The sequence below is a fragment of the Nothobranchius furzeri genome, chromosome 1, assembly GCF_043380555.1.
Source record: "Nothobranchius furzeri strain GRZ-AD chromosome 1, NfurGRZ-RIMD1, whole genome shotgun sequence".
NCBI classification, from domain to species: Eukaryota; Metazoa; Chordata; class Actinopteri; order Cyprinodontiformes; family Nothobranchiidae; genus Nothobranchius; species Nothobranchius furzeri.
In genome coordinates this window covers 62,771,200-62,795,497 of record NC_091741.1, presented here as the reverse complement: position 1 = coordinate 62,795,497, position 24,298 = coordinate 62,771,200, and the positions used below count along the sequence as shown (strand labels likewise).

The 24,298-nt window shown below is 45.2% G+C and overlaps 1 protein-coding gene across 3 annotated transcripts in view; it reads left to right on the top strand.

The window, feature by feature from the left end:
* scube1 (signal peptide, CUB domain, EGF-like 1) overlaps positions 1–24,298 on the top strand; it is a 187,911-nt gene that overhangs the window by 11,326 nt on the left and 152,287 nt on the right. For all 3 annotated transcript variants that reach the window (XM_015953650.3, XM_054739471.2, XM_054739470.2), the window contains exons 2-3: positions 821–943; positions 15,633–15,758. In XM_015953650.3, the coding sequence (XP_015809136.1) occupies positions 821–943; positions 15,633–15,758 (249 nt within the window). The remainder of the gene's footprint in view (positions 1–820; positions 944–15,632; positions 15,759–24,298) is intronic.

Here is a 24,298-nt window from a genome sequence, read left to right as displayed (position 1 = left end):
GTAGAAAAATCTACAATAAGTTCAGACTTTTCACCACAATATTGTTTTTCAAGTTATGAAAGCTGTATGTTGTGTGGACAGATCCTTCAATGGAAGACTGAGACACCCCAGATGTAAAACAGAACACTACCGTAGGTAATTCATCCCCTCTGCAGTAAGAGTGTATAACTCCTCAGTTTAACTGGTACTGGCATTATCCCAGTACACAATAACATCAATGCAATACTCAGTATGTGTTCAATACTCCCTGTCCCTTATGCAGCATAGTTCTGGAAACCCAAGTTTCCTTTTTTTTATGGTTGAAAGTTACAATAATAACTTATTGTCTATGAGTGTTTACCTATAATTTTATTATTTTTCTTCTTCCTTTTCTCTTAAGTATATGTGAATTTCGCCATTGTGGGATTATTAAAGTCTGTTCTATTCTATTCTATTATATTCTATTCTATTCTATTCTAAATATTTATCCCTGGAAAAAGAACAGTCCACACCACTGATTAAATACCTCACGTTGGTCAGAAATTCATGCCAGTATATGTAAACTCCCAACCACATAATAGTGAGGTTGTGCTGAGTTGTAAAGTCAAGGTTTTTCTTTTAACTTTATATATATATATATATGTATATATATAATTATTATTTAGAAATATTAATCAAACACTTTACAATTCCATGTTAATCCTCTTTATGTGAGGTGACCCGAGATGCACGCTCTGATCCGGCCCGTTTACACCACCATTAGTCACATCCAACACTGTGAGCTTACTGAATCCTTGGGGACCCAAATGTAATTACGTATTGATCTTTTATGTTTATGCAGATGTAGATGAGTGTGCAGAAGGTTCAGATGACTGCCATATTGATGCTCTCTGCCAGAACACACCCAAGTCTTACAACTGCATCTGCAAGCCAGGTTATAAAGGAGATGGCAAGGAATGCGAAGGTGAGTTCCCGTCATGCTCATGGCTCATCTGTGTACATGAGAAAAATGTATCATGACAAGGTTCAGTATAACACACAGCTGGTTCTGAATGCACTCAACAATGAAAACTACAAATTGAGTATTGCAGCAGCTCCACAATGTAAAAGAAATTGCTGAGATGTTCAAAATTGTATAAAAATAAATGAACCAAATGTCAAAACTCTCTGCAGTGAAATCAGCTGATATTATTATTGTGTATCTATAACTCATCAGTTACCAGGAAAATTACCAAATACATTTTAATTACACTGCAGCATCTAACGCTGGATAAAGGAACAAAAATCTGGATGTGGAATATTGATTCTGTTTCGTTTTTTTTTTTGTGAGTGATGAGAGCGTTGATTGAAGTTTGGTGGTATTTTTAAATCAGAGAGAGCTAAATGCTACATCTTTGTTCTGATGAGTAATTTTAAGGATGAGTTTAAAACCCACTGAGTTGGAAAAGGGTGGAATACCTTCTACGAGTCAGGGACGAGGTCCTGCCACAGGTTGAGGAGTTTAAGTGTCTCGAAGTCTTGGGAATGAGTGAGAGAAAGATGGAGGGCGATATCAAGATTGGTGTTGCTTCTGCAGTGATGTGGGCATTGTACTGGCCTGTCATGGTGAAGAGAGAGCTGAGCTGGAAGGCAAAGCTCTTGATTTACCAGTCGATTTACGTTCTTACCCTCACCTATGGTCACGAGCTTTGGATGGTGACCAAAAGAATGAGATTGCGGATACAAGCAGCTGAAATGAGTTTTCTCCGCAGAGTGGCTCACCCTTAGATATAGGGTGAAAAGCTTGGTCATCTGTGAGGGGCTCGGAGTAGACCCGCTGCTCTTTCACATCGAGATGAGCAAGTTGAGGTGGCTCGGGCATCTGGACGCCTCCATGGTGAGGTTTTCTGGGCACATCCAATCGAGAGGAGACCCAAAGGAAGACCCAGGACACGCTGGAGGACTATGTCTGTCCCGACCCGACCCTGGATAAGCGGCCGAAAATGGAGGAAGGGATGATCTGTGCTTGTATAATAGATATGTGTTATGATGTAATGTCAGGCAGCAGAAAGCTAAACAATATATGCAGGACCGACTAATGGATAGACAAATACTTCACTATATCTGCATTCACAAAGTATTTGTTATACTCCTACAATCCAGCAGCAGTTATTGCTAATGAGATCACTGACTCTTTTGTTTACCAGCTATACAAATTTCCTCAAACATGGTCTGAAAATTCAGCTGAAAACTGTGCAACCCCTGAGGGTTTGCATAGAAACAGAGATAGACAGAATCACATCTGCTAACACCTGGAGTCTTCCTCACATCCCAGTTTTTACCCAAGAGACAACATCTTCATGCTGAATCAGAAACCATATTTAGAAGGCTTTAGTTGCAATATCAGGGTGTCAGATATGTGTTAACTGAACATTTGAGCACATTCAGGTGTTGAATTCAGCAGATACCTGTAACTAAAGGTTCTGTGGGGATGTCTTATGTAGCATCAGTCTGGGACAGCCACCTCAGACGACCTTAGACAAGAACAACTGCTCAAAATGAGTCAGGATTTCTTCTGCTCATTAGCCCTGAGTGTAAATCTCCATTCGTTCACACTCCATACTACTGATTTAATGTGGAGGAAGAGGAAGTACCAGAGGTGTGAAGGTTAGATGTAGCAGCAGACTCACTGAGCTCTAACACTTATTTGTGCCACAGAGAACACCACAGAGAGAATCCAGTGAACAAGCTTTGCTCTTGCACATGCTTATTGACATAAATGCACACAACACTAATCCTTATCCATGCACGCTTCACTGCAGCACAGCTGCTTTTAAACAAACAACGCCACAGAAATTTAGCATTTCCACAACCTTTATTTCAATGAAAACATTCTGTTCTATGATATCCCTACAGCTGTGATTAACATTTTACTGACCGCTTTTATTGATTTGATCAAGGTCAAGACCAACTTTTTTTTGCACATTTATAGACAACTCATTGCTGTTCTAAAAGTTCAGAACGTCTATATCTATCTATCATCTATCTATCATCTATCCATCTATCTATCATCTATCTATCTATCTATCTATCTATCTATCTATCTATCTATCTATCTATCTATCTATCATCTATCTATCTATCTATCTATCTATCTATCTATCTATCTATCTATCTATCTATCTATCTATCTATCTATCTATCTATCTATCTATCTATCTATCTATCTATCTATCTATCTATCTATCTATCATCTATCTATCTATCTATCTATCTATCTATCTATCTATCTATCTATCTATCTATCATCTATCTATCTATCTATCTATCTATCTATCTATCTATCTATCTATCTATCTATCTATCTATCTATCTATCTATCTATCTATCTATCTATCTATCTATCTATCTATCTATCTATCTATCATCTATCTATCTATCTATCTATCTATCATCTATCTATCTATCTATCTATCTATCTATCTATCTATCTATCTATCTATCTATCTATCTATCTATCTATCTATCTATCTATCTATCTATCTATCTATCTATCTATCTATCTATCTATCTATCTATCTATCTATCTATCATCTATCTATCTATCTATCTATCTATCTATCTATCTATCTATCTATCTATCCATCCATCCATCCATCCATCCATCCATCCATCCATCCATCCATCCATCCATCCATCTATCATCTATCTATCTATCATCTATCTATCTATCTATCTATCTATCTATCTATCTATCTATCTATCTATCTATCTATCTATCTATCTATCTATCTATCTATCTATCTATCTATCATCTATCTATCTATCTATCTATCTATCTATCTATCTATCTATCTATCTATCTATCTATCTATCTATCTATCTATCTATCTATCTATCTATCTATCTATCTATCTATCTATCTATCTATCTATCTATCTATCTATCTATCTATCTGTCTGTCACACCCGGTCATGTCTCCCCGTTTAGTTCAGCCTTGTGTCTCGTTGATTACTCCCACCTGCCTCTCGTTTCTCAATCACCTTAGCTCCCAACCCTCCTGTATTTAAACCCTGTCTGTTCTTTGTACTGGGTCGGATCATTGTTTCATTGTCCAGCGTGCTTAATAAATCCTGGTTGACCGTTCCTACCTGCTGCCTGTTTACTCCCCGGTCTGGATCCACGCCTTTCCTCCGCTCCACTCCGCAGCGAGCTGACAGAATGATCCGACCCAAACCCGTTGTGAGATCCAGCGAGGAGATTCTCCCGTGGGAGCACCTGCTTCAGTGGCTCACTCCGAGCCACCACCCAGCTTCTCCATCGCCTTCCCCTGCTTCAGTTCTGCCTCGCCGAAAACGCCGTCCTCGGCCATCAGCCGCAGCAATCCTCGCTGCTCTCCCGGAACCGGACGAGGGGTCGGACCGGGAGCCGCTTCCGGATCGCTCCAGCTTCGTGGGCACCCGCCTGGCTGTGTGCTCCCCGGGAGTTGGCCCACGGCGTGGGGAGGCATGCCGGGCTCCACCGCAGCGGCTGGTCCAAGGACGGAGCCGCGAGCTCGCTGCAGTTCTGGCTCAGTGCGCCAACTTGGACATGCCCCCAGTCAGACCAGCAGTCCCGTCTCCGGTCCAACCAGCGCCTTCGTCATCTGCAGGCGGAGGAACCACGCCCACAGCCCAGCTGATGGAGCTCCAGGCGGAGCTCGACCGGATCCGCCAGCTCGTCAGCCTCCAGGAGAGTCACCTGGACACTCTATCCTCCCCGAACCGCCAGGAGAGGAGCGAGCCCGTCCACCCAGCGGAGCTCGCTGGTCTCCGGGCTGAACTGGCCCAGCTCCATCGAACCCTCAACCTCCAGGAGCTTCAGCTGGACGGGCTGTCCCCCCTGCTCTCACGGCTTCCAGCCCTACCAGTTCCACCACTTCCAGTCCAGCCTGTCCAGGCAGCCCCTCCTGCAGCTGCCTCGCCTCCACTCCAGAGGGCCCAGAAGCAGAAGGGACGGGCTCAGAAGCAGAAGGGATGGGCCCAGAAGCAGACGGTTCCGGTTCTGGCCCCGAAGCGGACGGGTCGGCCCCAGCAGTCGGCGGTCCAGCAGTCGGCGGTCCAGCAGTCGGCGGTCCAGTAGTCGGCGGTCCAGCAGTCGGCGGTCCAGCAGTCGACGCCCCCGGACCAGAAGTCGACGCCCCCGGACCAGAAGTCGACGCCCCCGGACCAGAAGTCGACGCCCCCGGACCAGAAGTCGACGCCCCCGGACCAGAAGTCAACGGTCCAGAAGTCGACGGTCCAGAAGTCGACGGTCCAGGGCTCTGTGGCCGACGCCCCTGCCAGTCCTGTGGCCGACGCCCCTGCCAGTCCTGTGGCCGACGCCCCTGCCAGTCCTGTGGCCGACTCCTCTTCCTCGTGTTCTGAAGTCGACGCCCCTGATGACGTCGCCTGTCCAGAAGTCGTCGCCCCTGATGACGACGTGTCCGAAGTCGTCGCCTCCTCCTCTGATGACGACGTGTCCGAAGTCGTCGCCTCCTCCTCTGATGACGACGTGTCCGAAGTCGTCGCCTCCTCCTCTGATGACGACGTGTCCGAAGTCGTCGCCTCCTCCTTTGATGACGACGTGTCCGAAGTCGTCGCCTCCTCCTCTGATGACGACGTGTCCGAAGTCGTCGCCTCCTCCTCTGATGACGACGTGTCCGAAGTCGTCGCCTCCTCCTCTGATGACGACGTGTCCGAAGTCGTCGCCTCCTCCTCTGATGACGACGTGTCCGAAGTCGTCGCCTCCTCCTCTGATGACGACGTGTCCGAAGTCGTCGCCTCCTCCTCTGATGACGACGTGTCCGAAGTCGTCGCCTCCTCCTCTGATGACGACGTGTCCGAAGTCGTCGCCTCCTCCTCTGATGACGTCGCCTCCTCCTCTGATGACGTCCCGTCTGATGACGTCGCCTCCTCCTCTGATGACGTCGCCTCTTCCGATGACGTCCCGTCTGATGACGTCACCTCTTCCGATGACGTCCCGTCTGATGACGTCGCCTCTTCCTCTGATGACGTCCCGTCTGATGACGTCGCCTCCTCCTCTGATGACGTCGCCTCTTCCGATGACGTCCCGTCTGATGACGTTGCCTCTTCCGATGACGTCCCGTCTGATGACATCGCCTCTTCCTCTGATGACGTCCCGTCTGATGACGTCGCCTCTTCCTCTGATGACGTCCCCTCTGACGACGTCACCGCCTCCTCTGATGACGTCCCCGAAGTCGGCTCGTCTGACGACGTCGCCGCCTCCTCTGATGACGTCCCCGAAGTCGGCTCGTCTGACGACGTCGCCGCCTCCTCTGATGACGTCCCCGAAGTCGGCTCGTCTGATGACATCGCCGCTGCCTCGTCCTCTGAAGTCGGCTCGTCCGATAACATCGCCGCTGCCTCGTCTGGGGATGCTCTTTGCACTCAAGAGGCCGACGCTCCATCCGGCCCGGCGTCTCCACGGTCTCCGGTTCCGATGGTGGTTTTGAGGGCAACGCCGGCCCAGCCTGCAGTGACTTTGTCGCCGGCCCAGCCTGCAGTGACTTTGTCGCCGGCCCAGCCTGCAGTGACTTTGTCGCCGGTCCAGCCTGCAGTGACTTTGTCGCCGGTCCAGCCTGCAGTGACTTTGTCGCCGGCCCAGCCTGCAGTGACTTTGTCGCCGGTCCAGCCTGCAGAGCTCCTCCTCTGCCGCAGGCGCCGGCCTCCAAGGGCCCGTCACCTCCTCTTCTGCCGCAGGCGCCGGCCTCCAGAGGCCCGTCGCCTCCTCTTCTGCCGCAGGCGCCGGCCTCCAGAGGCCCGTCGCCTCCTCTTCTGCCGCAGGCGCCGGCCTCCAGAGGCCCGTCGCCTCCTCTTCTGCCGCAGGCGCCGGCCTCCAGAGGCCCGTCGCCTCCTCTTCTGCCGCAGGCGCCGGCCTCCAGAGGCCCGTCGCCTCCTCTTCTGCCGCAGGCGCCGGCCTCCAAGGGCCCGTCGCCTCCTCTTCTGCCGCAGGCGCCGGCCTCCAAGGGCCCGTCGCCTCCTCTTCTGCCGCAGGCGCCGGCCTCCAAGGGCCCGTCGCCTCCTCTTCTGCCGCAGGCGCCGGCCTCCAAGGGCCCGTCGCCTCCTCATCTGCCGCAGGCGCCGGCCTCCAAGGGCCCGTCGCCTCCTCATCTGCCGCAGGCGCCGGCCTCCAAGGGCCCGTCGCCTCCTCTTCTGCCGCAGGCGCCGGCCTCCAAGGGCCCGTCGCCTCCTCATCTGCCGCAGGCGCCGGCCTCCAAGGGCCCGTCGCCTCCTCATCTGCCGCAGGCGCCGGCCTCCAAGGGCCCGTCGCCTCCTCATCTGCCGCAGGCGCCGGCCTCCAAGGGCCCGTCGTCTCCTCCTCTGCCTCAGACGCCGGCCTCCAAGAGCCTGTCGTCTCCCCCTCTGCCTCAGACGCCGGCCTCCAAGAGCCTGTCGTCGCCTCCTCCTCTACCCCTCTGCTGGTCCCTCTGTTCCTCTGGGCCCTTCCTCCTGGTTCCCCTCCTCCCGCCCTGCTCCTCGTTCCTGTGGGCGTCTGGGATCCGCCCCTTGAGGGGGGGGTACTGTCACACCCGGTCATGTCTCCCCGTTTAGTTCAGCCTTGTGTCTCGTTGATTACTCCCACCTGCCTCTCGTTTCTCAATCACCTTAGCTCCCAACCCTCCTGTATTTAAACCCTGTCTGTTCTTTGTACTGGGTCGGATCATTGTTTCATTGTCCAGCGTGCTTAATAAATCCTGGTTGACCGTTCCTACCTGCTGCCTGTTTACTCACCGGTCTGGATCCACGCCTTTCCTCCGCTCCACTCCGCAGCGCGCTGACACTATCTATCTATCTATCTATCTATCTATCTATCTATCTATCTATCTATCTATCTATCTATCTATCTATCTATCTATCTATCTATCTATCTATCTATCTATCTATCTATCTATCTATCTATCTATCTATCATCTATCTATCATCTATCTATCATCTGTCTATCTATCATCTATCTATCTATCTATCTATCTATCTATCTATCTATCTATCTATCTATCTATCTATCTATCTATCTATCTATCTATCTATCTATCTATCTATCTATCTATCTATCTATCTATCTATCTATCATCTATCTATCTATCATCTATCATCTATCATCTATCATCTATCTATCTATCTATCTATCTATCTATCTATCTATCTATCTATCTATCTATCTATCTATCTATCTATCTATCTATCTATCTGTCTATCTGTCTGTCTGTCTGTCTGTCTGTCTGTCTGTCTGTCTGTCTGTCTGTCTGTCTGTCTGTCTGTCTGTCTGTCTGTCTGTCTGTCTGTCTGTCTGTCTATCTATCATCTGTCTGTCTGTCCGTCCGTCTGTCTGTCTGTCTGTCTATCTATCTGAGAATACCACAGCAAGCTTTTCTCTTGCACACAATAAAAGACGGATGGATGTCTGAAGCACATATATCCATCCATCCATCCATCCATCCATCCATCTATCTGTCTGTCATTTATTTCTACAGCACATTGTCTTTCTCTTATCTTCCTGCTTCTCCTCTCAATCCTAAGCAAATCATGAAAAGCTAAGTGCCGAAGCCATGGCAGAGAGGTGAAATAATCTTGAGTACAGGTTATGAACTCCGCTGAGGGGCGTCAGAGACAACTAAAATACAGAAAGTGCTAGAAAATATAAGCAAAAATGAACGATTGCATGTTAGTTAATTTCTTTTGCTGGTGCCACTGTGAGAATGTTGCAGTGGCTGTGCGCAGCAATAAAAAAGAATGCCCAAGAAACTCTGGAGCGCATGAATTATCAGTGCTCTCCATGCTTGAGATGCTGAAGTGAGCGCGAGAGAGGCACACAAACTTGAAAAAAAAGGGTGGAGAATAATATAAAGTATTACAATTGATCATCTCAGGGGTGTGTGTGTGTGTGTGTCGTGCCCAATAGCTGAGTCAGTTATGTATGACAAATGTCTCTCTGATGATTTTCTGTTAGACCTCTCTTATTCCCCATCCTTGGGCTGCTTACATGGGCCCCTAGTGGGCGTGGGCCCCTGGGCCTGTGCCCATAAACCGGCTTTGGTAGGCAGATGTCAAACGCTATTCGCTAATGCTGAGTGGTGCTCAATTCAAATTCAGTGGGCCTCAATGGGATAAGAGGCGGGCTAAGCAAAAGTAAAAGATGTATTGCCTGCATTACATCACAGTACAGGGTAAGACTATCACCTTAACCCTCTGGAGGCAGGCGTTGCAGATTTGCAACGTTAAAACCTACCTACCTGGTTACTCCACATACGTATTTCATGAGCATTTTTTAACTCAGAAGTACCCCTGAAGGACTCAGTTGTTCGTCCTTTTATCAAAACTTATTTGGAGCCTGAGAGGGTTAACAGATTTAAAGAAAATTATACATAAGTCCTGAAAAGTGGAAATCTGGCTTTAACTAGAATAGTTAAAATAACTTAAATAAAATAATGTCAAAGTTCGCTGAGATTTCGAATTTACTTAAACTAAAGATTAGATGTTTTACATGCATTTTCTTGTTGTTATCAAAGTTTAGTCACTCAGACATGTGCAGGCCCCCCACATGCATCACACACACACACACACACACACACACACGCACGCACTCACGCACGCACACACACACACACACACACTACAGATGAGTTGTCCTGAATAACAACTCCCCAGTCCTCTAAAAGGAGACAGAAAAGAACAAATATGATCTTCCTCCCATAACTCAGCCGTGTGAGTGGACCTGTCTTGCCAGACACTTTTTATGACATCATTTTATCCAGTTCTGTATTTGAATTAGTATGTGTGTGTGTGTGTGTGTGTGTGTGTGTGTGTGTGTGTGTGTATGTGCGTGAGTGAGAGAGACGTGCACTATGCTTGAATAGAGCTTCATTGTCAGCTGTGCCTAATTACATCACTGTTTGACATCCAGGGTGTGGATGTTGTGTATGTGTTGGGAACACACATCCCTTTACCCCATTTGTCCTCGGACTGTAGCTCTGAGATCTGTTCCACTCCCCCGTCTGGATGATGAAGCAACGGATGATGACACAGACTCCAAATTAAGACAAATGGCAGACGGGAGGTCACCCTTGACCTCAGTGATTAGATATAGATTCTGTAATTGGTTGGCTGTGTTCTCCATGGCTGTGTTCTCCATCAACAGGCATTATTGGCCACTTTTCTAGCCAGCACCATTACCAGCTCTGTTATTTTTGGAAGCACGTGGAAACAACCAAGCCTCTGCTCTCTCCTGTCTGCTCATCTGTTCTTTTTCTTATCAGCTTTGCTTCATATCAGCACAGAGACAGCTCAGCACAGCAGCCTGGGAAAACATTCAGCAAATCACAAGAAATCGGCTAAAACGGGTTCCTTAAATCTTTACGTCTCAGATCTCTGATTGAATACACGGAGATCTGTAGGATTCAGTATTTTCATTCTGTTCTTTTTGTTATTTTATCAGACTTTTCCAGACCCAGTGGATGTATTTTCAAAGACCTCTAAATCAGTCATTCCAGGAATTTCATTACCTGCAATTTTTGTTCAGATGAGCAACGATGACAATAGCAAATGTGTCCATTCAACTTACCCTCCAGCCTTGTTTCATTTACCTGAAGACGAGCAAGCAGGGAACAAATCTAACACCAGAAGATCACAGCCACAGTCAAATATTGCTGCTAAAACTTGTGCAGGTCAGTTTTTACAACAGCATATCAGGTCGACTAAAAAAATGAGGAAGTGTTGAAAGTCCAGAAAAATGACAAAAGTAGCTTCATTCAAGAATAATTCAGATTTTAGCAGTTTTCTTTTATTATTAGCTTTTATCATTTCTGTTGATTTCCCTTCTAAAAGACGGTATTTGCTCAAATCAAGAAAAGTTTACACATAAACAGATCCAGAAGTATCAAACAGAGCGTATGCATGACTCCAGGTGTGTTTCCACTATCCAGTCAATGTTAAATTAAGCACAAATAAGGGTATACTAGACCTACATGCCTTCATTTAATTTGGCAAATATTCTTTCCACCTTATTTTCATTTGAATGATCAAAATGCATCAGTTTACATTAGAAGGAGGATGAACTTCACAGAACTAGAGTCCAGATGACGTAGAGGTATCCAAATGTATTTTGTTGTCCGTGACTTTAAATGGTGTGCTTCTTTTTAGGACTCAGGCAGTGGTGGCACCAGGGGGGCACTAGGGGGCGCTATAGCTACCCCTGGATTTGTCACTGCACCCCCATAGCACCCCCAAGTAAATGTTAGATTTTTTTTTTTTACAATTTAATTTTAATTTAATGTGTGGATGTGATAATATTTAACATACAAAACAAAAGTAATCAGTAAAGTATCATATAGATAGTAAAAACTTAAACCAAAACAGGAAATTGATGTTAACCTTTGACCTCATCTTCCACCTGCGAACGAGTGAAAGGTAGAGCTAGTGGTAAAATGGATCGGGTTTTGTTGCCCAAATTTCCACGGGTTCAGTCAGAAACGAATGAATCTTTGGAAGTGATCTCAGACTCACAGAAACCTACGGATCTGGATGAAGAGAGTCAACCCTCAACGGCCGCAGCAGTCGAGGGGTTTGCCGCTAGAAATGCTAACACTAACGTTAGCAAACCTTGCAACACTATAGATGGTTTTCTGTGTGGCTGTATGTGTTTATGATTTCATGGAAAAGTCAGCGATTGTTCATATGTTTATGATGTATATTAATGACTGTTTCAGGTGTTGTTGAGGTTTTGTGCAGGCATGTGTATCTGCTAGTGTTGAAGGTGTTTTAGAGAACAATATGTATTCATGACCACTTCCTTCATTGCACCCTCATTAAAAAGACTAGCTCCTTCATAGCACCTGCAGAAAAAAATTTCTGGAGCCGCCACTGGACTCAGGTAGTGTGTCCCAAAGTTGAAGCGGTAGCAGCCAGCTGTTTCTCTTTCTCTGGTATTATTGAGCAGAGAACCTCTCACACCAGTGGTGTTCTGTTGATAAACATGTGAGTGTGTAATGAATGGAGGACCCAGGGAAGTGCGGTGTTTCAACAAGATCGACAACCAGATGGTCCAATAGTTGCTTTGGTCCAAAACATGTCATTGGTGGAGGTTTTTAGACAAATGCGAGGGAACCACTTTCTTAAATGTTTTTAATTGTTTTAATCTCTAAAATATATTTATAGCTCTACTATGTTAGAACGTTGTTAAGAGGCGTGAAAAAATATCTTAAGCTCATTGCAGCTCTAAACTGTTCCAGCTGGTCTGTCATTAATCTGCTGTTCACTAGAAAGACTGAGTGATGTAGAACCAGAGCACCTCAACACAACGGTGGTCTACCAGCTTCCTCTGAAACGTTCCTATTGTTAGAAACCCTAGTGAGTTCAGCAGCTGGATAACAAAGGCAGCTCATGTCACAATTAGACCAGCCATAAAAGAAAAGTTCCATCAGTCATGTTGGGTTGCACATCCATTCAGAATGTGAAAAGTCCACTATTTCCTGCCTTAGCTGCTCGAGTTATTTGTGGAGATGAAACATCAGCGTTACAGAGTAAATGGAGTCAGTGGTAGCGTCGCGTTGCTGTTAGCCAATCAGCGGCGAGTTGTGAAGCAGTTCCACAGGACTGCCTCATGTCACACTGAGGACCCTAGAGAGAAAGCACACTGCGCAATGTGCCAAGATGCCGTACGAAAGTGCACGACATCTTGCTCCAGCAGGACATGCTAACATCTCGAGCACACTTGCCGAAAAGCATTTGTCCCTAAAAGAGGACAGATACCCAAGATATACTAATGTGGGATATCTTTTGTGTGCTACTGCTGCTATCCTCTGTCCTTGAGTGGTTGCAATAATGCAATTTCCCGAGTACAAGCTCCACTGGTCCCTCTGACCACCACCAGCAAGCAAGGTGGGCTTGCTCAAGGACACAACATTAGAATTATTTGACTGGAGCCGGGATCGAACCTGCAACCTTCTGATTACCGGACAACCTGCTCAACCTCTTGAGTTACTGCTGCCCCTTAAAAAATAAATGATCATCCCTTCATCTAATTGCCTAACACTTTACCTCATTTTTTGCTCCCAACATACAATCATTTTGTTTAGTGCATCTGCACGAGTGGTTTAAGGCACTAGCTACAAAAACCCTGCAAAGGAGCAGCTGTAGCTCAGTTTAAAGAGCCGTCGTCTGTTAATGGAAAGTTGGCAGTTTGATCCCAGCTTCCCCATCATATGATTAAGAGAAACTGTAACAAGACTGAACCCCCGTGCATTACTCACCCTGTCTCTCTTTTATTATTATGTTTCATTTTTTTTAACTTTTTTGCCTCATGGCTGACCCTTTGTGCATTTATGACTTATGTGTAATAAAAAAACACTTCTTTGGTCTCATAATCAGCATTATTAAATATGACTGTAGACTGGACCGGGTAGCGTTAGGAGGCGGATCAGCACAAATGATGCAGAGAGAGGAGTCTTAGATGGAGAAGTTTCCCATCTTTATTTACACCAGTGCTCACATGCTTGCAGAGCTCTGACCAGCAACAACAGTACAGATGTTCAATGGCACCTTTTATACTGTGGAACTCATCAGTACTCTGGACTGAACCATGTGATAGTGCATCTTTAATAATTACACTCCCTTCCAAAAAATCCAATCCTAAATAATTACACTCTCTTCTACATAATCACATCCTAAAAACCCATACGAAGCCATCACAACGATACAAATATCTACAATTAACATTTTAACACCATAAACATCCAAAATGCAATTCCCAAATACCCCTTCCACTCTGCCTCGGGGGTGGGGGGTGGGGGGTGGGGGTGTTAGAACCCTAGAAAGCATTATATAAATACAGGTTATTCACCATTTCTTTGGAAGAAAAGTTCATTTTTGTCATTTAGTGATGTGTTGCTCTGTTAAGCAAGCATGCCTTTGTGCTGCTTGTTAGCTAGTTGTTGATTTTAGTGTGGAATCATGGTGTTGGATTTAGAATAGAATAGAATAGAATAGAATAGAATAGAATAGAATAGACTTAATTGATCCCACAGTGGGGAAATCCACTTGTTACAGCAGCACAGACACTTAAGAGAATAATTAGAAGAAAAATGATAAAGGTACATGTATATACACATAAGCAGTAGTCTGTATATATTGCATTATTATACATATCTATACTTATTTAAATTCATTAGGTACCCTGATGCTATTTTAGGTTGCATACATCAGGAGCTTTTCTCTGTTGCAGATTTGTATGGTTTTTATGTTCAGAGTTAGTCTTGTGGGATAAACTCATGTCTTGTACAGCGGATCCTTTAAAGTGCCACGTGAACTGGTTGCTGCAACTAATTTGGGCGAAGTACAGGAGGGTAAGTTGATGCAGGGTACCACTTTAGAGAATTACTTTGCATGTCTCAGAAAGTGGAAACGAAAGCTTAGGCAGCTGGTTCTTTCCCAGGAGCTTAAAGAGTGCTTGTCCAGGTGAAAACTGAGGAACACGTTACAGACATGTTTTAACTCTAGTTAACATCGATGCAACCAATGAGTTCTTGCCATGTTTTTAAACCAGGACCACTTTACTTCCTCTGTCAAATAGCAAAGGTGCCAGTTTTGGTGGTATATAGTAGAATAAACCCTCATATAGGGTTACTGGACCAATATTAAAACACCATTCTAAACTTGTAGCTCTCATGGGTTCATGTCAGCTTGCTTCTGAGATTGGTGTGTGGTTTAGTAACCCCTGGACAACCTAAAGAAAAGCCCTAAAAACAAACCCGATTTAACATGAGGAGTCGAGGTTTTAATTGAGGATTTTGGATATCCCATTTGTTGTGAGACTTGCTCTCTTTCTGAAAAAAGCTGAAATTGTTCTGTCAGATAAATTTATGGTTGCTCATTTAAAATCGGAGTCAGAGGTAATCGGGTTGTCTGTAGAGAAATCTGAGGATGCTGCAGCTCCAGGTTCCCAACATGGGAACAAGTTAGCTTTAAAGTTGAAGAGCTACTTATGTGTTTACAAGTCAGAATCACACCTTTGCATTCCGGAGTGTATCTTTTCATTTATGTTTCAGAGCATCTTTACAAACTGTGTCCTTGGTCTTATATGTCTGTGGCTGAAGATTGGACCCATGCTTTAGGGTGTTTCACAGTCAACATTATTAAAACATGCTTTTTATTCTCTCTGTGTCAGACAATGTACTTTATTTTTTTGTCAACATTATTATTTACCATAACAGTACATTTTTCTTATTGAGCTGCTCATTTTCCTTTTGACCAGTGCTCCAGATACCACTGCAGTACATTAAATAATGGGGTGTGTGTGATGGCTCACCTGTGGTGTGTAAATTACATACCCACCAGTCTCTTGACACTGAATGTGTGTAGATACTGATATTTCTTGAATGAAACCGAGACAGAACTCAGTGTAGCATGCTTTATTTATAGGCAGTCATATTAGTTTAGAAATGTAATGCCTGATTTGAATAAAATTACTTTAAAAGCAAATATTTCTTTGTCCTGACGTGTTTAGAACATTTATTGGACAAGGAGAAAGAATAAGTCTGCACAGTGTTGCTGGAGATTGTTGAAACAACAGAAAATCAGACACACATGTAGAAAAGTTCTAATGTCTGAAGTTGTTTTGACAGAAACGACTCTGTCTTTCAGATGTGGATGAATGTGAGAATGACTACAACGGAGGCTGTGTTCACGAGTGCATCAACATTCCGGGGAACTATAGGTGTACCTGCTATGATGGATTCATGCTGGCCCACGACGGACACAACTGTTTAGGTATGAATGGCCCTTGTCGAAATGTGGTCTTTGTGTTTATGTAATATAGGTTGATGTGATTTTTTTAATCTTAAAATGGATAGTACATATCAGAAATTCAGTGCAATGAATTATGTCACTGAAAACATCAAGCAGCTGTCGGAGGATGGTGCAAATGTTATTTGAGTCTGTGGTGGCCAGTGTGCAGAAGACCAAGGGTGGTGGACACCAACTAGACAAATAAACGGACTCACTGGTGTCTGAGTTCAAATAAGCCGTCAGCACGAGGGGGTGTGTATTGACAAGAATCTGGCAATATAATATAAATCACAATACCGGGGAGATGATGTGATATATTATGACACTAAAAACCCGATAGTATTTGCAATTTTAGGACTGAAATTAATTGGAAAACTCAGGCCAGATGCTTCCTAAACACATCCAGTTTTAGCACAAGATCTCGTTGTTCAGTCAGATTAAAGAGACAATGTGAAGTTTTTATCATTAATCTCTGGAAATATCCATCTAAATGTTATTGAAAATGAAATAAATGATGCCCAGTGTTGCAAAATATTGGCGACTTTGTAACACAAGCATAAAAATCGGGTCCAAAATACATGAGACTGGGTCCAAGTCTCTGGGTGACACCATATTAGACGCCATGTTTCCTTCTATGGGAGCTTGTGAGGACAAAACACATTTATGGATTTGTAACAAACGGTTACACAACTTTCACCTTTCATAAACATTGTCGTTTTACACATTTACCTCTTCACTTGTTGCCAGTGATGAAAGGGAGGGTGATGTACTTGTCATTTTGCTGGAGGTTGCACTCTCAGGGATCTTTGACTCTACTGGTCATTTGTTGTCTTACTTGAAAACAAAAATACCGCTTGCTTTCAATGATTTAAGTATGTACTGCCTCCAATTGCCAGGGAACATACAGACTATCACAGGCGGTAAAAACTGCTGCCACCTAGCAATGGGAGTTTGAATAGCACCACACAAAGAAATACAGTAAATGCTGGGATGTAAAAATCAATGAAAAACCTAGACTGGCTTTAAATGTCAGTTCAGAATCATAACATTAATTTCCGAGAACCGAGGGGAGAGCAAATGCACCATTAGCTGATAGCAACAGAAGTCCAAATATCAAGCTAACGTTACCTAAAAGCAGAGTAAGATGATGATAGCTCACTTAGAGCTATTGTCAATGTTATCATCATCACCCAGTCACCCATTGCATTTAGTGAAGTGGACCCAAACTTTAGAGCGCGTTCTTTCTACCATGCTGCTTGCTCTGTTTACAGCTGGCCTGCAGTGACCGACGACATGACACTCTTGCGCATGCGCTGTCTTTCTTGGGAAATCAGGTACTGAACTCTATGGTACCAAAACAAGGCACCATTTCATATCATGTGAATCGGTCCTTGGTCGGTACCACAGCAGATGAAGCACCAATCAATTGGTTTAGGTCTCAAATATGTTGCTGCTAAAGGTGGTTATACAAGTTTTGAAATAATGAGCTAGCTTTAGTTATTATAGTTACTTATGTAGAGTTTTTTCCTTGTTTTTGTTTAAAGGAATACTTTGCAATTTTTTCAAATTTTAAATCATTTTCTTGAGTCAGTATGTGCTAAAATGACCCTTTACAGGGTAATGAAAGCCCACCCAGCCCCTATTACCCCCTGTGGCCAGAATATCTTACTTGCAACTTCAGACTGTTGGAACTTAAAACAATTTTGAAAAAATTGAGCTGACATACCTGGAGCTGCAGTCTAGTTCCAGCACGTTTTCTGCATATTTTAGATCATGAACACAGCTGATTTGTTTGATTTAGTGATAAAGTACTCCTGTAGACACTAAGGAAGACTGGGGAGACATTTCAGCTGTTAGATTAAGATGTTGTGACAAACGCACAACAAGGAGATGGGTTTTGCTATTGGTTCTACAAATGGACACTAGGGGGTGCTAAAAGCAAGCCAAAACAGCCTAGTTCCCATTTAATAAAGGATGTCACTGTGAAACGTGTTTTTGTACACGTGAGGTTAGATCGTTAAATTGTTCTTTATGTGATGTGGTTTAAAGATGAAAGAAGCGATGACGTTTGAAGGAGTTGCCACATGCTTGAATGATAACTATTTATGGCCCGGTGAGAGGAAGCCAGCTGTGTCTGTTTGTAACCTCAAGGCAGTTTTTATTAGATGTTGACTGGATGCAGCTTTAATGAAGTGCTGCTAATTAAATCAGAGTTCAAACAATGCAGTAAGGTGTAAAGTTTCTGTGAGGACAAAGCCAACACAAACACTGATTCATTTTGTTTCATTTATTCTCAATATATGTTCATGGACTCTTTGTTTTTACTAATTGTTCTAGTTTGTTTTTAGTTTACATAATGTCCTCCATCCTTTCTCTTTAGTTTGAATCATACTCTTATGGATTTGGGACACTTATGAAGACAGTAGTGTTTGTTTTTTGGATAGAGAAAAGATATCACTGGACTACACGAATGAGGAGTAAGGTGTCTTATAAAAGAAAAAAAAACTGCTTTAAACAGAAGAGGTTTCAACTCCCAAAAACCATGATTACAACATTGAATCTGATCCCCAAAATGTTTAACAGAAATCCAAGCCTTCCAATCAGGGATGCACTGATGTGAAAATGTAGGCAGTTCTCTTTCTTAACATTCGTTTCGATGTCTCACTATGGGATACGCCCCTCAGCAGATTCCTCAGAAGCACTTATCTTAATATGCCAATCCTGATTGGCCAGTGACCATGATGTACTGCTACTATAAGTAGCAAGCGTCCCAACGCACGCGTCATTCAATCACCTCTTCTCACTTCGGTGGTTGCTTATCTCTCAGGTAAGTTAGCTCAACTGTTCACAGACAGAGCCAGCTAATATTTTCTCTCCGTTGCTGAAAGCCAACTTACTGTCCTTCTGTCCTGACCTTCACCATAGGTTCAGGGCACAGTGACCAGTTTCACACTCCAGTGCACCTCTTCGTTCTCTGACTAACACACCAGTTAGTCCACATGGAAGCTGCTCCTCCCACCAGAGGAGTTGACGGCACAGGAGCTCTCCCCTGTACCTGAGAGAACAAAATCTCGAGCAAAGAACCACACAGGGTGTGCTCGGGCTGGAACACACCCAGCTAGCATTAGAAGTTCCCGGGTCATGTGAGAGCTGTGCTTGCTTCACCCTGAAGAGCCTTCGCCGGCGGTTAGCGCACCAAGTTAGCCTGTTGCGGAAGGACCCATGCCTGCCGGCCCCTGGGCCACCGCCTGGGGACGCTGACGAACATGCCCTCCCGGAGCCGGAACCATGTGCCGAGCCCAGCTGGGACTCCCAGCTCGAATTGGCCGTTCCGAGCCACCCTGTCGAGGATGTGTTGGAGTTGGCCTACGGAGATGACGAGGACACCTCGGAACTCCTCATTTCAGAGGAGGACGAGGATGACGACGTTTTTCTCCCCCTTGCTCAGGCTTCCATGACTAGCTTTCCGTCCTCTTCCAGGGATGGAGCGGTGTCTCTGGCCGCCCACCTGGACATGCAGTCAGTCTGCCGACGCGCTGCGACCAGGCTCAACATCCCCTGGCCCACCGTGGTCACTGAAGCTGTCAGATCCCGCTATGAGGGAAAGAAGCTGCCTCAGGCCACAAGGGCCTCTCCTGCCCACTGAACCTGGAGCTCCTCGAAGACGTTAGGTCATCCTGGGACAAGCACCCTTTCAGCTCCAGGTCTCCTGTCCAAGGAGCCTCCTCGCTGGACTTCGAGGGTATGGACAAGGCTGGCATGCTATGCATGCCACAGATTGAACCACTGGTTTATGTAGGTTGCAGCCCACCTGCACCCACGGCTCTCGGCAACTTCCTCCAGGCCTCCCGCTCTCCCTGCAAAGGCGGACCGCTTCCAGTCGGCGCTGAACGAGAGGGCGTACAAGGCTGCCACCCTCTTGGTTTGAGCATTTGAATGTCTCCTCCATGCGTTCAGCGTACAAAGCCGAGCTCTGTGAAGACATGAATATGAAACCGGACCCGGAGGTGTGGGAGGAAATCACCGTGCGGACCGACATCTGCCTGCAGGTGCAGCGCTGCTCGGTCCAGGCCATGGGTAAAGCCACAAGCATGATGGTGCTTCAGGAATGTGCACGATGGCTGAACCTCACCAACCTCTCTGATAGAGAGGAGTACATTTTGGACATGCCAATTGTGCCTGAAGGCATTTTTGGCTCTGCACTGGCATCAATGCAACGGTGTGAGGCAAAGAAAAAAGAGGATGAAGCGCTTCAACTCTGCCTTCCTCGAAAGCCTTCACCTGCTCCGCCAGCTCGGCCGACTTTTCCTCAGGCAGCTGCCCGAGCCCCGCATCAGTTCCAGATCCCGAAGCTCCCGAAGCCTCAAGCAGTCCAACCAGCTCCTTCGGGCTCAGCTCCTCAACCAGTTTGGCCACAAAGGTCCGGCGACCAAACCGCTCCACCACCGGGACAACCCACACGGCCCGGCGATCAGCTCCCACTTCAGTACTGCAGTACTCTGCGTTTTGTGTTTAGAAATGGTGAAGGTTCTCAGATGAGAAGTGAAACTTCTACAAAAAAATAAAGAAGTCTAGCTGCCTTATTTTCTGAAACAAAGAAAAGTATGACTGGGAAAAGCTACTTAAAAAAAACTACATCTAAACTCAACATCATGGCTAAAACAGGCCACCATGTCTCTCTTCTACACTGGAGAACCTGGATCCTCTTTGCTCAACCAGTACTTGAACCTCAACTTTGTTTTACACCAAATTTAGACTGACACCTGCTTCTGACATCATCTGTTTGAAATAACATGAGATCTTTTATCTTTAAATTTCATCATGATCAATTTTCCCAGCAATTTTTGGAATGTGTTCAAGGCCAAACAGGCAGAAAGTTAAAGTCCCATAATCATCATCACACATTGGTGAAATTCATCTCCGCATTTGACCCATCCCCGAGGGAAGCGGTGAGCTGAAGCAGTGGCCGCGCTCGGGAACTATTTGGTGGTTTAACCCCCAATCCAACCCCCTTAAATCTGAGTGTCAAGCAGGGAGGCAATGGGTCCCATTTTTAAGGTCCTTGGCATGACTCGACCGGGAATCGAACCCCGATCTCCCAGTCCCAGGGCGGACACTCTACCACTAGGCCACTGAGCTGGTCAGAAAATAACTTACTTAAGGCTGACAAGACAAAACACGTAAGTCTGTAATCAAATCAAAGTCAAAATACAACTGACACACATTTTATAATGACAAACATTCCTCAGTAGATTTATGTCTGAAAAATGTCTAAATGAGGAGAAGCTTTGTGTGACTCTTAATTTAACCTGCTGCCACTCCTAAATGTAGTCCATGTTACAATTAGCATTGTTTCTTTGCTGGTGTTTATTAAGCTTATCTTAAGCCTGTGAAATCCACAACAGAAAGCCTCTTTTTAGTGACCAGGGCTGCGGAGGTGGAGGACATTTGATTCCAGCTTGAAGACTGTTGCTACAAATACAGCACAATCAGATTTTACAGTCCCATTAACCAAGCAGGAATAGCTATTTCTAGCGGAGTTCGGGTTTTATTTCAGGTATGAGGCGTGTTGTATGGAACTGGTCTATTTTTAGTCCACCTTAGATGACGGCCAATTGCATATCTGCTTGTTGACTCATGGAGACTGTGCTGTCATCAGCCACTTTGATCCTGTGTATGTATTCTCATCACTAACTATGGAGGTAAATAGCAGCCTTTGATAACATTGTTTGTATATAAACAGAACTCTGAAGGGCTGACATGTCTACGTTTTAAGATGAATTTGTGTTTTGACACTGCCTATCAACGCGAACCAGAATGTTGCTTTATTATCTCATTCACAAGTGACTCATTCAGCAGATGTACCATGAAGAGGGCAGCAAAACACACGTTCACACACTCCTTTGCTTCTGTTTTCACATCATTGTGGGGTGACAATGGCACAGGAGTTATGTGCTCGCCCCGTAATCGGAAGGTTGCAGGTTCAAGCCCTGCTCAGTCTGTCGCTGTCATTGTGTCCTTGGGCAAGACACTTAATCCACGTTGCCTGCTGGTGGTGGTCTGAGGGGCCGGTGGCGCCAGTGCTCGGCAGCCTCGCCTCTGTCAGTGCGCCCCAGGGCAGCTGTGGCTACATTGTAGCTCATCCCCACCAGTGTGTGAATGTGTGTGTGAATGGGTGAATGACTGATTGTGTTGTAAACCGCCTATGGGGGCACCAGGACTCTAGAAGGCGCTATATCAAATACAGGCCATTTCACCATCAAACCAGTTAATGGGCTTCAAAACCAGTAAATAAGGCTTCCACAGACAGAAGACATAAGCTTTATGCATGTCAGCTGTGTTAACTACAAAGGTGGTGGAAATTAAAATAATCTCCCTTCCATTCCTGACTTAATGTTTGGAGCTGGGACTGATGTTCAGCAATCAAACTTAAACCTAATGAAATCTTTTGTTTTGGGTCCGGGTTCTGCATTACAAGCCCAGAGAGTAAAGACTAAAGCTTGGTGGAAAGATGAGGGTTGGTTAAATAGACCTGCTTGCAAAACAAGAAAAACCCTGTAAATGTCATGCGGTTTTTAATGGATCCAAAGCATGGCATTGAGAACCCTCAGTACCTTGTAGTTCTCCAAATGAGCCTTGGATGACAAACCAAGCTTTGGAAAATTGCAGACATCGGTTTGCGTAAGCATGCAGGAAGTCACTTCATCTTCTCACAGATGCACTGTGTCAACAAGAGAGGGCACTAATTGATTTAAGATTACTTAATTGTGCTCTAATTAAAGAGCGGCTCCGTTTGGTTCCTTTTCTTCCTTTTGATTTGAACTTTATTTATTTGCTTTTGGCGTGGACACAGCTGCTCTCAATGTAGGGATGGTTTGGTTGCTTCCATGAATGTCTGGTGCGTTTGTGTGAGTTTATTTTCCTTTTCCCCCGACATGTCTTTTCCATTTCACGGGGAGATCTCGGAGGTGGCTGCAGACTAGGGGAGTCACCGAGCACAACGTGCACAGTACAGCGTGTTACAGACAGGAGGTGTGGAATAGGACAGTCAGGGAGGAAAAGGGGAGGGAGAACGAGGGACCAAATACATTCTACTGACAACATGTGTACTAGCAGAGAGAGACGTTATCAGCTGGAATATTTTCCACTGGAGTATTCCACATTATCATAATGATTCATAGCTTTTAAGTTAAAGGTGTGGTTCACTGAAAAACCACTTTGTAATGATTATTTATGATTATAATCTGTCACTGAGTTTTTCATGCAGGCTGAACATCAAAATAGGTGTAGGAGACTATCTCCTGCTTTAGCTTCTCATTGAAAATAGATGGTGAAACCCTAGGATCTCAAAAGCCTGACAGCATAACGTCACACAGCACTTAACCTTCATGGCCTCACCCATCTCCTCGTGATGGGGAAAGCTGTTGTTGGTTGTCAAGTTTCCAGGAAACAACAGAGAGGGTCTTGGCCCAGTAGAAGCTAACTGTTAGCATTAGCAACCCCGCCACTCGGCAAAACGTCTCCAGGCTTGTGTTATTTGTGGAGATAAAACATCAATGTTGCAAAGAAAACAGTCAGTGGTATAGTTGTGTTTCTGTTGGCCAATCAGAGGTGAGATGTTCAAACATCACAAAGTAAGATTCCAAATTCAATCTTCTAGATCCTGAAACAGGTGCACTCAGAGTACAACTTACAAGGTGTTCATTTCTATTAGACCACTGCAAATGTGCTGATTTAAGGAGTGAACCACACCTTTAAATGGTAAGATTTAGATCCATTTTGTGCTTCAAAGTAGCAGTTATGATTTTCTACCAACAGTGAAAGCAATCCAATTTGGATGCATTGAACAGTGAGTGGCAGGTGACAGCAGCATACAGTTTCTTTAGGTCAGTGGTGTTCAACATGTTGTAGTTGTTTTCTGCTCAAACACACATGATTCAATAGTTTAATTACCTGTTCAGCAGCTCATAAAGCTCTGCAGAAGTCTGTCAATCACCATTGATTAAAATCAGATGTGCTGGGAGTATAGAATCCTCTAAAACAAGCAGGATGGTAGCCCTCAAGGACCATTGTTAGCCCCCACTGCTTTAGGTAAAGGTGTTATACCGACTCTGTTTAGTTGAACTCACTTAGGCTCTAGACCCAAACTCCTGAGTCCTTGAACCATTTTGAGCCTGATGAATCGTGGCATTCTAAACTTGGAATATACTAATCAGCTTTGTTAAATCCAGCAGATGACTTCCTTCTGGGCTAGCAGCCAATTTCGAAAAATTGACGTGAAGCTGCTAGTATATTGGGCAGCAGTAACTCAAGAGGTAGAGCGGGTTGTCCAGTAATCGGAAGATTGCAGGTTCGCGAATCTGACCAGAGAATGCTGCTGTTGTGTCCTTGGGCAAGACACTAAACCTGCCTTGCCTGCTGGTGGAGGTTGGAGAGACCAGTGGCCCTTCCTCTGTCAGTGCGCCCCAGGGCACCTGTGGCTACATTGTAGCTCATCCCCACCAGCGTGTGAATGGGTGGAT